The sequence below is a fragment of the Nesoenas mayeri genome (assembly GCF_963082525.1).
Source record: "Nesoenas mayeri genome assembly, chromosome: 4".
Taxonomy (NCBI): Eukaryota; Metazoa; Chordata; class Aves; order Columbiformes; family Columbidae; genus Nesoenas; species Nesoenas mayeri.
In genome coordinates, this window is record NC_137540.1 from 67,434,753 (window position 1) to 67,448,207 (window position 13,455).

The window sequence follows — 13,455 nt, forward strand, 5'->3', positions numbered from 1 at the left end:
TTTTGGGGTTTTTTTGCAAAGAGCTCTGAATCTGGAGTCATCGCAAACCACATTCTAGATCACTTATGCACAAGTTTTATGCAAGGCATATGAATAAACCCCTAACTATCGTACATTAACAGTGGTACTAGAGTTAACCCATGACAGCTACACAGAGGGCACAGGCCTGCTCATAGGATTATGGTTTGACTTGTGCTTTCCTAAGGTCAGAACTGGAAACTGAAGCCACATTGTTTTATTTCTTTTGGAAAAAGATTTCCTGTGAGCTCCTGTTGTTCAAATGAGGAAACTAGTTTCTTACCGGGTTGTGAGGCAATAAGGATCTGTTCAGTTAAATAAATCTGGTCCCAGAAACTGTAAGAAAGTCCAGGCTATTCCAGTTATACTGAATATGTGTTTACAAAGCAGATCACCACTGTCTGTTTGTCAAATAATAATAATAATAATAATAATAATAATAATAATAATAATAATAATAAACTGAGAATGTCATAACAAGTATTTTTCTTTTCCCTTCAGAAATATGGCAGGCTGATAAACAGAGACATACATCTTAGCGCGGGACAGATGACAATGCCAATTGTCAACTCTCAGACACATTTTTATTTATTTGAGAGATTTCTGATATTTTACATTATTGCTGAGGCTACACTCAAGTAAATTTATAAATCAAATTTTGCCTCAGTAACAAACACCCACCTCTCCTTCTGAGTCACTTAGTGAAATCCCCTCACTGGCACAAAACTTTCACTCACCAATATGAATTACAACGCAAACCTGAAAAACAGAACTGGACTGTGATATTTTGTCTTAAGAGGACACAGTCAAAAATCATAATACCCAAGATTTCACTCCTGATAACTTCTGGGAGCCAAAGCTGGTGTGTTATTGCAGGCTAAGATTTTGTTCTCTTCATAAGTACACTGCTTTGTTACTGCAGTAACATTTTATTTAAATAACACTTTGTATCGAGACAAATACACAGAACACAAGAATTACATAGACAATGCAACAGAAACTATGTCAAGTTTTAAATTGTACAATCTCACTGTACAAAAGCAAGAAGTCAAAGACTTTTGGATAAACCTATATTACAATAGAACATCTGTTGTGCCTCAATTCTGTAGCATCTCCGAAAACATCATCCTTTTACACAGAACTGATTTTATGCTATTTAGGGACAGCAGAGATTTATTCAATGAACTATTTACATTCAAGGTAGATGATCTGCTTTTGATGATGGTTTACATTGGGAATAGTTTTTAAGATATAAATAAAGGACTCAGTTTTCAAAACTGAATGTTTCTTTAGAATACCTTGATTTTAAGATATTCTGCATGAGAAACCTGACACCTGTTTTGCCAAGTGATACGTATGTTCAACTCCAGGAAAATTGCTAATAATTACAGGTACTCAGCAACTATGAGATGAGCTATGGTTTGACACAAGGTTTCTAAGAACAGAAGCACCCAAAATGTCCCTTCACATTACTTTGGTTTATAGACATAATTAAATAAAGTAACTTGTTTGTGTGTGCTCTTGTCTGTATGCATACACCTATGCATCTCTGACACTGCAGCTTTAAATCTGAGCAACTTTAGCCAAAGCTAAAGAACTCTTGGTGAGTTATAAAACTGAATTACCCATAGGTAAAGTTAAGCGTGTCCATAAATAAGCATATAAATTGAAAAAAATTGTGCCTGCAAAAAAATCAGGCATGAATGTTCTTGCTTTTGTAAGAGTCCATTAATATATTAATAGAGGCTTTACATATTTTATACACTCAGATATATACATATATTTTATCAGTAATGTGTGCTTACATACATAAGCACAAATGCGAACATATGTGTACTCCTACAATGCACACACTCGCATTCCCTTATCCGCACACATTCAAGTTCTTCATTTTTAAAGAAAATGCCACCATTTAATAAACACTGGAATTAGTTCCAGTTTCTCCAGGATTTTAGAATTATGGAAAAAGGTAACTTACATCTGTCATTGCATATGGAAAAAAAGAAAAAAATCAGAATTTTACAACCAAATTAAAATAGAAAGACCACACACACCCCTCATGCTACCAGCTTTCCAATCAGGAATCAAGGTATTGGAATGAATCTGGCATAGGTGCAATAAGTAGTGGCAGCTTCTTGCATGAGTATTTTGAAAATAAACACGAATCTTTTGGAAGAGAAATTAGTACCAATTTACGGTGAGCAAAAAGTTCTTTCCTAAACAGGTCACTGCTGAGCCCCTTTCTTCTTCTGCTCGAGCTCCTGCAGGCGTTCCTCCCGGCACTGGGCGTGCTGCGTCCCCACTTTGTGGGCTGTCTCGGTGGCTGCAATGTCAATCTGTGCATATCGGGATGATCCGCTCCCTGAAATACCAAATGAAACCATGTAAAAGGCTTCACCCCTCTCATATTCCTGGGTAAAATTGACCTAGGGTTAAGCTATTGAGACACTTCTTCTATAGATTTCCTAGATGATCTTGGTCTAGTCTTAAAGCAAGCTCTATAAAGGGAGTAAGATGATAACCACAACTTGGAAAATAAATAAATAAAACCCTCAAAAGCATTGTTACCTCCATATTTTGGCTATCTGGTTTTCTTCAAGTAAGCAAATGAACCACATGTATTTCTGCCCAGGCTTGAGTCCCCACCTCTACTCTTCCTAGTAGAAGACAAAATTGAATTCAGCTCTCCCATTTCTGGGAGGCTTCATCAGCAAGCTACTAGTAAGTAAATGAATAGCACCTGGTATTTGTAAAGCAAACGCCTTTGGTAGGGCAGTTGGCAGGGATTCTTCTTTGTATGGAATAGGTGCTCTGAAGGTTTACCAGATCAACCACCTTCAGCCTTAGGCAGAATGACAATTTAACCCAATAATTAGCAATAAGGGAGATTAAAGCTGCTCAATGTGTTTGAGAGCAGAACAGGTCTGTCTAGGCAAAGGTGCAACTCTGGAGGCTGGATAAACTTTAGCATGGCAAAATAAAATATTCACGGACATTAGAGGCACCTTCAGTTATTCAAGTTGAGCACAGGAGGGTGGTTGACTTTTAAGAAACTATGTCTTAATGCGTTGGTTCACTGTCTTTAAAAAGAAGATAAACCACCACTTTTATATCTCAACAGGATGTTGTACGGAGAACTACATTAAAGTCTGGGAGAACCTTAGAATTATTTAACTAGAGCCATATAAAGAACCAAAGGGGAAAACACTAGCATTTCAAAGTTAATAAAACTTGCTGAGATTAAAAGTATATTAATTAAAATCTCAGTAGCTGAAAACTATACATAGAAAACACATTAATACCAAGTGTGAGCAGTTAAGTGCCAGATCCTGATTAGAGGTTTTCTGTAAGAAAGGATGTATCTCCAAAGATAATACATGATAGCTATGATGCATGTTTTTGTGCTAATTGTCCATTAAGAATTAGAAATAAAATACCTAGATCCAGACAAAAAAAACTAAAAAAAAATTAAAAATTAAAAAAAAAAAAATCAAATAATTGGACTGCTTTCCTCTCTGTAGCACTTTCACACATCCTCATGGATAGAACAGATAGAACACTTTGTTCTATTCTCAAGCATCTGCTGCATGACTCCAGAGTCAGTGTCTTCAGGAGCAAGCCCTGTACACCTACACCCACAGCCCTGTTTCTGAAGCCAACCAAGACCAATTAAGGAAATGTAGTCCTAATATGTGTGATGAAAACCTTGAGAACACAAATCAAGTCCCTTTGTCAGACTCCGCAGACACAGAAATGTTCACTTTAGGAGGAGTGCATATACAATGCACCTGTCAGAGGGATGCAACATCTTATAGAACCTCACTACTCAAAAATCTTTTCCAAAAGAGATGGCAGTTCCAAGAACTGACTCACAAATGTACCAGGGTTCAACTCCTCTGTTAGCAAGAGCCTATGGGTAGACAAGAAACTGAGATTCCCACTAGAGTTCGCATTACTACTTCCTTTGCTGTTACAACGGTACTGTAGACTTCCTTACCTCTTATGCTTGTGCTAGGTTCTTGAAGTTCCAGTTCCATGTAATGAAGTTGTTTTTTGGAAGTAGGGCTAACAGGAATATTCACATAGGTGGCTGTCTCACTGTGAGGTCGATCTGATGCAGGAACATCACCTGAATAACCTACTGCTCCTTCTAAAATAAGTAACACATTATTAGAGACACTGTTGGCAGTGACCAACGATGCATTTAATAAAAACACGACGTTCCATCAAATATTCTCAAAGCAAACATTCAGCAGCAACAACTCAGCTTGCCAAACAGTACATTCCTCAGTAGTAGATGGGACATGTGAAGACAAAGGCTTCTACAGAAAAGACTCAGAGTCTGATCAAGTCAGGATCTGCACAGAAGACCACAGACCACAGCGAGTGAGCTCGCTTTGTTGTGACAGAAAATGAACACTGTGCAGGAATTATCAAACAGAAGCGACATGTGCAACACTCCCTCACAAGACTTTCAGCTCTAACACAGGTTAGTAAAGCTTTATATGAAGCAATCTGTTCTGGGAAGATGTGAACTATTATATCATCTGCAAGAATAAAGTTCAAGAATTATGTCCTCACCACAGGGACTGAAGAACTGTTTAAAGCAAGGGGAAGGCTTCCCTGTAATGAGTTGAAAAAGATAGGAACAGTGCCAAGTGGGGACAGACCAAGTAATAAAAGACTTCAATTGCTGGAAAAAAGTAGCAAATTAGACAGTGGGAAAACCTTTCTAATAGTAAAGATCACAAGAACACTAGAGGAAATCTCACAGAGGCTGAACAATTTCTGTATCTAGAAATTTCTAAAAAAGAGATGGACTAATACCTACCAGGAAACAGTTCTCTATAAAGTGATTCCGACTTAAAGACAACTTTTTTTGTCTACTGGAAGAATTCTCAAGACTTCTTCTAGCCTGACTTTCAATTATTCTAAACTTATCAGAAGTGAAACTAAGAGGGAATGTGGAAGCTGAATGTTCCATTCGCTGGCCAACCAGGCATTTCAGCCTTCAACTCATTCCTGACATCAGATACCTACATCTAGATTTTTTGATCCATGAATGCCAAGAGACTTATCAGGATTGACTGGGCTACAGGAGACCCAAATACGCACCTGTATTCCTCCTGTGCTTGGACAAGTCACATTCTCATTGTCCTGCTCAGCAGGTTAGCAATCACCTGCCTGTCCAGTCCAGCTGAAGTTCTTTCCCTTAAATACTTTCTGCTGTTAAGTCAATTGACACAGAGGAGTGCAGAGGAAAAATCATATCACTTCCAGGTTCCCCCATTCCCTGAAGTTCTCCCTTTCCTTGTCTCTGTATAAACCTCCTATCAAAACTTTATTTGTCCAAATCACTGCTTTGCTTTTCTGCTTATTCAGACACTGTCGAGATGTGAATGAAAAGGCAGTAGGTCATCAAAAGTTTTTAGAGGCAAGGAGAGAATTACTTCTTATATCCAACTAACAGCACAGGTGAATAACCATTAAGGGGAACTTTTTCTCCTTCTCGGGCTGTGTTATGAATAGCAGAGATAGCTCATACAAGGTCAGGCAACAGTAAGAGCTGTCAGAGGCTACAGCAGGTTCCAGGATAATGGAATATCTCCAGGATTAAGCTATTTAAATCAGAGGAGTCTGCCAGGCAATCCAAAATCCTTAAAGCCAGGAAAGTCGGCCCATTTTCTACCAGATTTTCATAAAGAAAACACAGGGACATCCATGGTGTAACTGAACATTTTTCTGACCATCAGACTTCAAGTTGTTGTTCCAAAACCAGGTGTCAGGAAAAAAATGAAATTTCTATATCTTCATCAAATGTCATTCTCAGAAATCATCCTTGATAGTACTTTAAAGTATTTCAAAGAAATTTGGCCTGACTGTGCTAACAGGGATTCGGCAGAACCATAGCATTGAAAACCTGCATCCCAAATAGTTAAAATTGTAAGCAAATTACGGTCTTAAGGACTAACACAGAGTCATGAATAGTCATGAAGGAAAAGATAATTTTTGAAGTCTTTCTATACACTGTTGAAGTGAAGTCTCCTCAAAGCTAGCTAGCATGAAAACTAGCACATTTCTCTCCAGACCTACATAGTTGAAAGGTTTCAGGAAGCTGAATGTCACACCTGATGCAGACAAGCCAAGGGACTTTCCTGAGAACTAAAACAACACACATGGAGAAAAATAAATTAGTTGGTAGGGCTTTGTGCAAGTAAAGCGAAAGAAACACACAGAACAAAGTATCCCTGTCAACGAATATTCTTCTCAAAGGACAAAAAAACAAAGTTGGGCAAACTAGAGTGGAAGAAAAAGTCCTGTTGTTTAGTCTGTGCTTTCTTAATAGAAACTGCTTTCTTTATAAACATAGAAATACGTGGCTTTTCATTTTTCCTTCAAATTAAAAGAAAAACCCAACTCATTAGACAATAAAAACTGGCTTATGTTTGTTTGAAGAGAAAGGTTTATTTGAAAAGCACAAGACAGTCAAAAGCTCCTCCTAAGAAAACAAGGCACACACACAGAGCCATCGACAGAGGCAGAGCTTTCAGCCATCCCTTCTGGGTGGGCAAAGGGAGAATATGCTTACAAACGGGATCAGAGGATCAGTAGCTGAGATCATTATGAAGGGAGAATTTGGGAGAAAACCAGACCAAAATACACAGTTACAACTCGGAGACATCTGAAAGAATTGGCAGAATATCATGACTGCTTGAGGAGAAAGGGAGGAAAGGTAGGAAGAAAAAATACAGTTAAGCAAATAACAGGAGAAGAGTAAAAGAGAAAGTGCAGTGGCATTGAAATGAGAATACAAAGAAAGGGAAAGATAGTATGACTGGGGAAGAAAGAAGAGAATGATATTTGAAACTGGTTTCAGCCTTTCTTTCAGCAAGTGCTAGCTATTCATATTTTTTATCCTATGTAGGCACCATTTTCAGAAATGTGTGATAAATAATGCAGAAAGAAAATCAACACCATAAACACAGCCCTGAGATAAGTGTGTGAGCATCCATGTAAAGTTGACACATTTGAATGGAAAAAAATATCTCAAAAAGAAATGTTTAGAAGAGATCACAACCATAAATAGGAGATGTTAGTGTCCTCTTGTGCAGCTGGCTGCAATGACTTGTACTCACCAGGTTCCTCAGGGTTGGTAGGAGTTCCAGATTCTGCAGGAAGTGTCAGCATCTCATAACCACCTTTAGGACCTAGAATATGGAAGCACCATCAACAGCTTTGGAGTCAGGAATTTGCACAATGAAGGAAAATCATATGATTTTCTGGTTCCGATTTGTAACCTTCTAATCTGAATAATCACACTGAAAAATCTTAGAAAGTATAAAGAGTGGCTAGTGCTGACCTTTCTGTGGTGGTGATGCCAGCGTTATCTAATGGGTGCAACAGCAAGGAAATAAATGTTGGGACATTTTTGCAAGTATTCACACTGAAGGCCACTGAAGGCAACAGTGTATTTTGCTATACATTGATGTTGGAGCAAAGCCACCTTGAATGCATGAATCAGGGAGAAGTGCGTGGGTGATCTTGGGAGCATCTGGAAGACTCTTTTTAAAATTCCACCTCCAGCATGATGGCGAACTTCTTGATTTCTGACAAATCTCTGCAGAGAATGCTTAAACTAGCCCTTCCAAAGACAACTTTGCTTTCCACACACAAACCATGATCTTTGCAAGAAACCAGGTTGCACAACATCATCAGTCCTTCCAGAGGACTAAGCTGAAAAAAAGACGTCCAGGTTCCCTCATGATCTCAGACTCCACCCCAGTTAAAACAAGGCAAGTAAAAATGCTATGCTCACAGAATGAACATATTTGGATTCATTTTTAACGACAAAAACTCATAATTTTATCTGCTGGTGTTTTTTCTTTCTCCATTATACTGTAGTAGTACCTTTAAATGTGACGGTTTGGGGTTTTTTTCGCACCATATAATTTCTAGCGTACTCGATTTCTTAAGGCCTGAGGTGGGTTTTTCTGGTGGGTGCCCTTTGTTAAGGTGCTGGCAGCATTTTACCACTGTGAATGAGATTTCTGCCTATGCTGTGACACTTATCTCATCTGTCACTGCCTCTTCTAAACTTATCCCATCTGTCAATGTCTTTTTAACAAAAACCCTGCAAAGCAAAAAACCCAAAGAAATACGTAAGCCTTACAATAGGGAATCAAGCCATACATTACCTTTAACATTTTCTGAAGTTTAAAATAATTTAAGTTTAAATTAATTTAAATTCACATGCACACACATACCTCATAACCACTTATACCTACCAGCTTGGAGACTGTGCCCTCTGTGCACTTTCAAAGACCCAGAAGCTGCCATGACAGAAGCACCACCTGCTTTCAAAGAGAGATATTCACATTAAATCTAAATACCTCTTGCTATTCTTAGATACATGCTATGCATCAGCATTTTAGTAGATGCTCCTGAAACATCAAGAAAAAAAATGAATAGGAATTGCAAATCATTGTTCTTCATTTAAGCAATATACCTTTTTTTTTTCCCCTAAATTCTTTATCCTGAGATTGAAGCATTATAATCTAGTTTTGATGTTTTCTTTCTTTAGAAAGAAAGGATACCTTCTACAAAACTTCAGGATACTGGCCTCCCAGTGGCCAGTGTGGAGAGTACTACCTTACTCACAGAGATAGTTGTCTTGAACTGAGGAGTAAAATGGCAATGAACACTGAGTGGGTAGTTGCCTTTCCAATCCATAACATAGCTTTGGCATCCACAAAGTTTGAAGTATTCATTAAAATCTCATCAGATTGGATTATTGAGTTAATGGGAAGAACTGTATCACACCTCAGTAGTACACTGTCCAGTTTTAGACATGCCTACAGAAACAGGGGCAGGGTAAAGGGTAGGCGAAGGATTTAGCTTCCATGGGGCTGCAATCCAGGTCATAGCTCGTTCTTGTGAAATACAAGTGTTAAGCCAGGAAAGCTTTACCAAGGACACGTCAGATGGCACAGCTGAGTCTCCTTTCCCCAGCCCTATGCAGATCAGCAGATGCTGTCTCATGTACAGTATTAGATAATGGAAGTTTGAGGAAAAAAGAGTTAGCAATTCAGAAAACTGCAGAACAGACCAGTCGGTAGATAAGGAATTCACTGGTCACACTCAAAGAGTTGTGGTCAACAGCTCTATGTCCAGGTGGAGACCAATGACAAGTGGCATTCCTCAGGGGCCAGTAGTGGTACTGGTGCTGTTCAACATATTTTGTCTGCAACATGGACAGTGGGATTGAGTGACCCCTCAGCAAGTTTGCCTGTGACACCAAGCTGAGTGGTGCAGTCGACACACTGGGGGGAAGGGCCCCCATTCAGAGGGACCTTGACAGCCTTGAGAGGTGGACTTGTGTGAACTTCATGAAGTTCAACAAGGATAAGTGCAATGCCCTGCACGTGGGTCAGAGCAATCCCAAGAACAAATACAGTCTGGGCAAAGAATGGCTTGAGAGCAGCCCTGAGGAGAAGAACTTGGGGGTCTTGGTTGATGAGAAGTTCAACATGACCCCCCAATGTACACTTGCAGCCAAGAAAACTGACCATATCCTGCACTGCATCAAAAGAAGTGTGACCAACAGGTCAATGGAGGTGATCTCCCCTTCTACTCTGTGCTTGTGAGACTCCACCTGCGGGCAGTTCAGCTCTGGGGCTGCCAATGTAAGGACATGGACTGTTGGAGCAAGTCCAGAGGAGGCCACAAAGATGATCAGAGGGCTGGAGCACGTCTCTGATGAAGACAGGCCGAGTTGGCGTTGTTCAGCCTACAGAAGAGGAGGCTTTAGGGAGATCTTACAGCAGGCTTCCAGTACCTCAAGGGGACCTACAAGAAAGCTGGAGAGGGCCATTTTATGAGAGCTTGTAGTAACAGGACAAGGAGTAATGACTTTAAACTGAAAGAGGGCAGACTTAGATTAGATATAAGGAAGAAATTCTTCACCCTGATGGTAATGAGATGCTGGAAAAGGCTGCCCAGAGAAGCTGTGGATACCCCATCCCTGGAAGTGTTCAAGAGCAGGCTGGACAAGGCTTTGAGCAACCTGGTCAAGTGGAAGGTGTCCCTACCCATGGCAGGGGAGTTAAGACTAGATGATCTTTAAGGTCACTTTCAAACTAAGACATTCTAGATTTCTGTGATTCTATGGTTTAGTGGGATTGGGAGTGTTAGTTTCACAGTTGAGCTCAATGATCTCAAAGGTCTTTTCTAAATGATTCTATGATTCTGTGTGGTGTGGTTTGCCTACAAACACACAACCCTTCTTTATTTACCCGGGAAACTAATCATCGTTATACCTACCTGTTTGGTTAGCATTGTCCCTATCCAGCCATGAATGTCTTGTCTCTATTGGTGTCACCGTGGGCACCAATGCACCAGCATTTTTTTTCCTGATATGAATGATTTCAAGGGAACTTCTTGTGCAAGTAAATGGTACTTGACAGAAATAAGGTAGGAGGCTGAGCATATGAGCAACCCTGCCACTGGTGACAGGGCAGCTGTGCCATGTGCTGCTGGGTGTTGGGGATCAGGGATAAAATTAACACTAAACTGGTGAATTGTCTTTGAGCAGGTGAGACACTTCTCTGCAAATTTTTTTTAAAATAGCATCCAAAAATTGTTGAGATTCTTGCATGACATGAAAAAGCTCTGTAAGATAAATAGCAGCCTCGAATACCTAAGAAATCTGCAGGACCTAAGAGTCTAAAGAAAATGGTAACTTCTTAATTATTCTCCTGTATAAACTATATATTCATACAATTTTTTTCTAATTCTAATAATTTTCACACTTACAAAAATTATTCTTACACTTTCATAAAATAAATCTAAACAGAACCCACAGATTATTTAATTTAATGAGGAGAATTGATTAAAAAATAATAAACACCTATTTCAGAAGTGCACAACTGGCCTAAAACCTTTAGTTGTGAAGACTTTGTGTACACAAAACCAAATATCCATATAATACAAAGGTACATCAATTTTCAGGCACACCATACTGAGAAACTGATTTTGTATTTTAACAAATCAGATCAGATTGTAGAACCTTTATATACTCTGGTGAGGACTTAACCACTAAAAATATTGTTTGAAATTTTATTCTTAACAAGATTGATGATAAAAATAAATGCAGAAATAGGACAGAAATTATGATGCCTTGGACTGATTTACTTATTTTACTTTTTCTCAGAGAATCCTGTCTCTGCATTATTAAGAATATCAGAATATGCTTTCTGCAGCTGAAAGCCTTACCTTTATTTGAAGATTGTACCTTTACACTAATTGCAGCTTCATTACAAAATTGGTGTGGGGTATTTTTCTCCCTCAAAAACTTAATGTAATTCAATAGAAATTACTCCACAGGAAATAGGGATTCCAGCCCACTTATGGTCAAGTTGAAGTTTTCCCATTTGGAGCTGGTTTAAAAGAACTGTATTAATGCTTCAGGATTTGACCTGTTGCATTTTCCTCATTTTCAAATCTCACACCTAACAAATATTTACATTGTCAAATCTCTCATGGACTTTTTTTTTTTAAGCTCTGAACTGAGTCATATAAAGACATGTCAACAGAGATCAACCTATATGTTTTCTTCCTTCTTCTTTATATCTACCATGTAAACTGCTTTGTTTCTTATTCATGAATCTTAGGATATTTTCTGCAAGAATGGAAAAATCAAGGTAGCAAGATGAATTTCTGAATGTATAAAGCATCCAGCAGGAGATGGACACTCCCTTCCATCATTCTTTTTGTCTTACAAGGGATTGCTAAGAATAATTTTTCCAGTTTCCCCTGCCATCCAGTTCTGTGTGGCTGACTCGCTCACGTCTTTGTCAAAACTGAGTGGCTCATCAAGAGAGTTATTTCTGTTCTACTTCCCTCAGTGTGTAAGAGAAAGAAGATATTCAAAATATGACAAAATGAAAATACACTGCAGAATATTTTCCATTCCTACATATGATTAGACTCAAAATGTCTGATGTAGCTCAATGAGGACAACCACCACTTGAAACATTTTTCTAACTTCATAGTCTTTTTTTTTTTGTGCCAAGTCTTCAAAAATAAGCACAGTTTACAGGACATGTGCTACAAGAAAGAGCCATGAAAAAAGAAAGGGAAAGGGAAAGGGAAAGGGAAAAGGACAGGGAAAAGGACAGGGAAAAGGACAGGGAAACTGAAATACATGCTATAAACTGAGTCCAGACACTTTATATTTTCGGATCCTGTCACCTATCGTTACGTGTGAATAGACACATACAACACTGCACTGTATTTACCAAGCAAGCACTTCTTAATGCTCAGTCTCCACTTTGCCTTCATGGAGAAGGTCACAAACTCTGAAGGTTTGGGTTATTAAATTTCCTGACAAGGAGTCAGGACAGAAGAAAACACTATGATCTACCATAAATTCTTGCTTCTTGTTGAATTAAAACTACATTTATTATGAAGTACTTCGATCCACTCAGCCAAGCAACTTTTCCATCTCCTCCGAAGAGAGATACCTTGCTTAAGAGAGCATCCAAAGGCTGGAGATACTGATTGACAGGTGAAATACTGCAAGTACATCAGGACGTTTTTTCGTGAAAATGTGATAATAGGCTTCCTAGTGCTGTATGATTGTCATATAAAACTTCTGTAAGTTTGTTACTCTTCAGTTTTCAAAGTGATTTCATATATTTTCTGCCAATCAAATGGCATTATCTGCAATACAAAAAAGCTGAAGAGGATGCTTAAAAACGCTTACTTGGTCTACAGATTTCACCATATTCAGAAATGCCTCCTGACTCTCTAACAGTCAACTTTGGAAGCAGAAAAATCACTCAAAATTAGGAATGGATTCCAGCACAGTGACTGTTCAAATATTGCTCCACAAAGATGTTCAGTGTGTCCAAAAGAATCACAGATGATCAAACTACCTCTTGCTATTATTTATCCTCCCTTGCTGTAGGGCCATTCTAGCCCAGCATCTCATCCTTAAAAATGTAAAAGTGTTAAGCTAGAATCATTACCATTTTCATGTACCAGCAAACTCAGTGTCTGTTTTTTGAAAAATATAACTTCAAAGATACTTTACATATATTTGCTCCAAAAATCTTGATGCATCTGAAGCTCAGTATCTATTTCAGCCAAGAATGAAGGTCACATAACGTGTTTCCTTAACAGGAGAAGAAGGAAAAAACAAAAACAAAAAAGCTGAAATAATCACTTTTTTTTCCCTCCACCTGCAAGGCCCCAATTGATTCTGAGAGTCATTAAGACCAAGTTTTAGCTTGAAAATGAAATATTTAATCAGCTGAGCTCCTATTTTTCTTCCCCTACAGAATTATTTTGAGTGCACTTATAAAACAAAGCACAATCAAGAAAACACATGTCATGTTATGCATTCTGGCAGTGTTTTATTGATCAGTTTCTCATTAT

At 38.6% G+C, this 13,455-nt stretch overlaps 1 protein-coding gene across 1 annotated transcript in view; it reads right to left on the reverse strand.

The window, feature by feature from the left end:
* Positions 1 to 2,095: 2,095 nt before the first annotated feature.
* DOK7 (docking protein 7) overlaps positions 2,096 to 13,455 on the reverse strand; it is a gene marked incomplete at its 5' end in the record, with an annotated part of 64,167 nt that continues 52,807 nt past the window's right edge. Inside the window, 4 exons of the mRNA XM_080344011.1 lie at positions 2,096 to 2,380; positions 4,016 to 4,168; positions 7,155 to 7,226; positions 8,304 to 8,369. Coding sequence (XP_080200137.1) covers positions 2,244 to 2,380; positions 4,016 to 4,168; positions 7,155 to 7,226; positions 8,304 to 8,369 — 428 coding nt within the window. The 3' untranslated portion in view covers positions 2,096 to 2,243. The remainder of the gene's footprint in view (positions 2,381 to 4,015; positions 4,169 to 7,154; positions 7,227 to 8,303; positions 8,370 to 13,455) is intronic.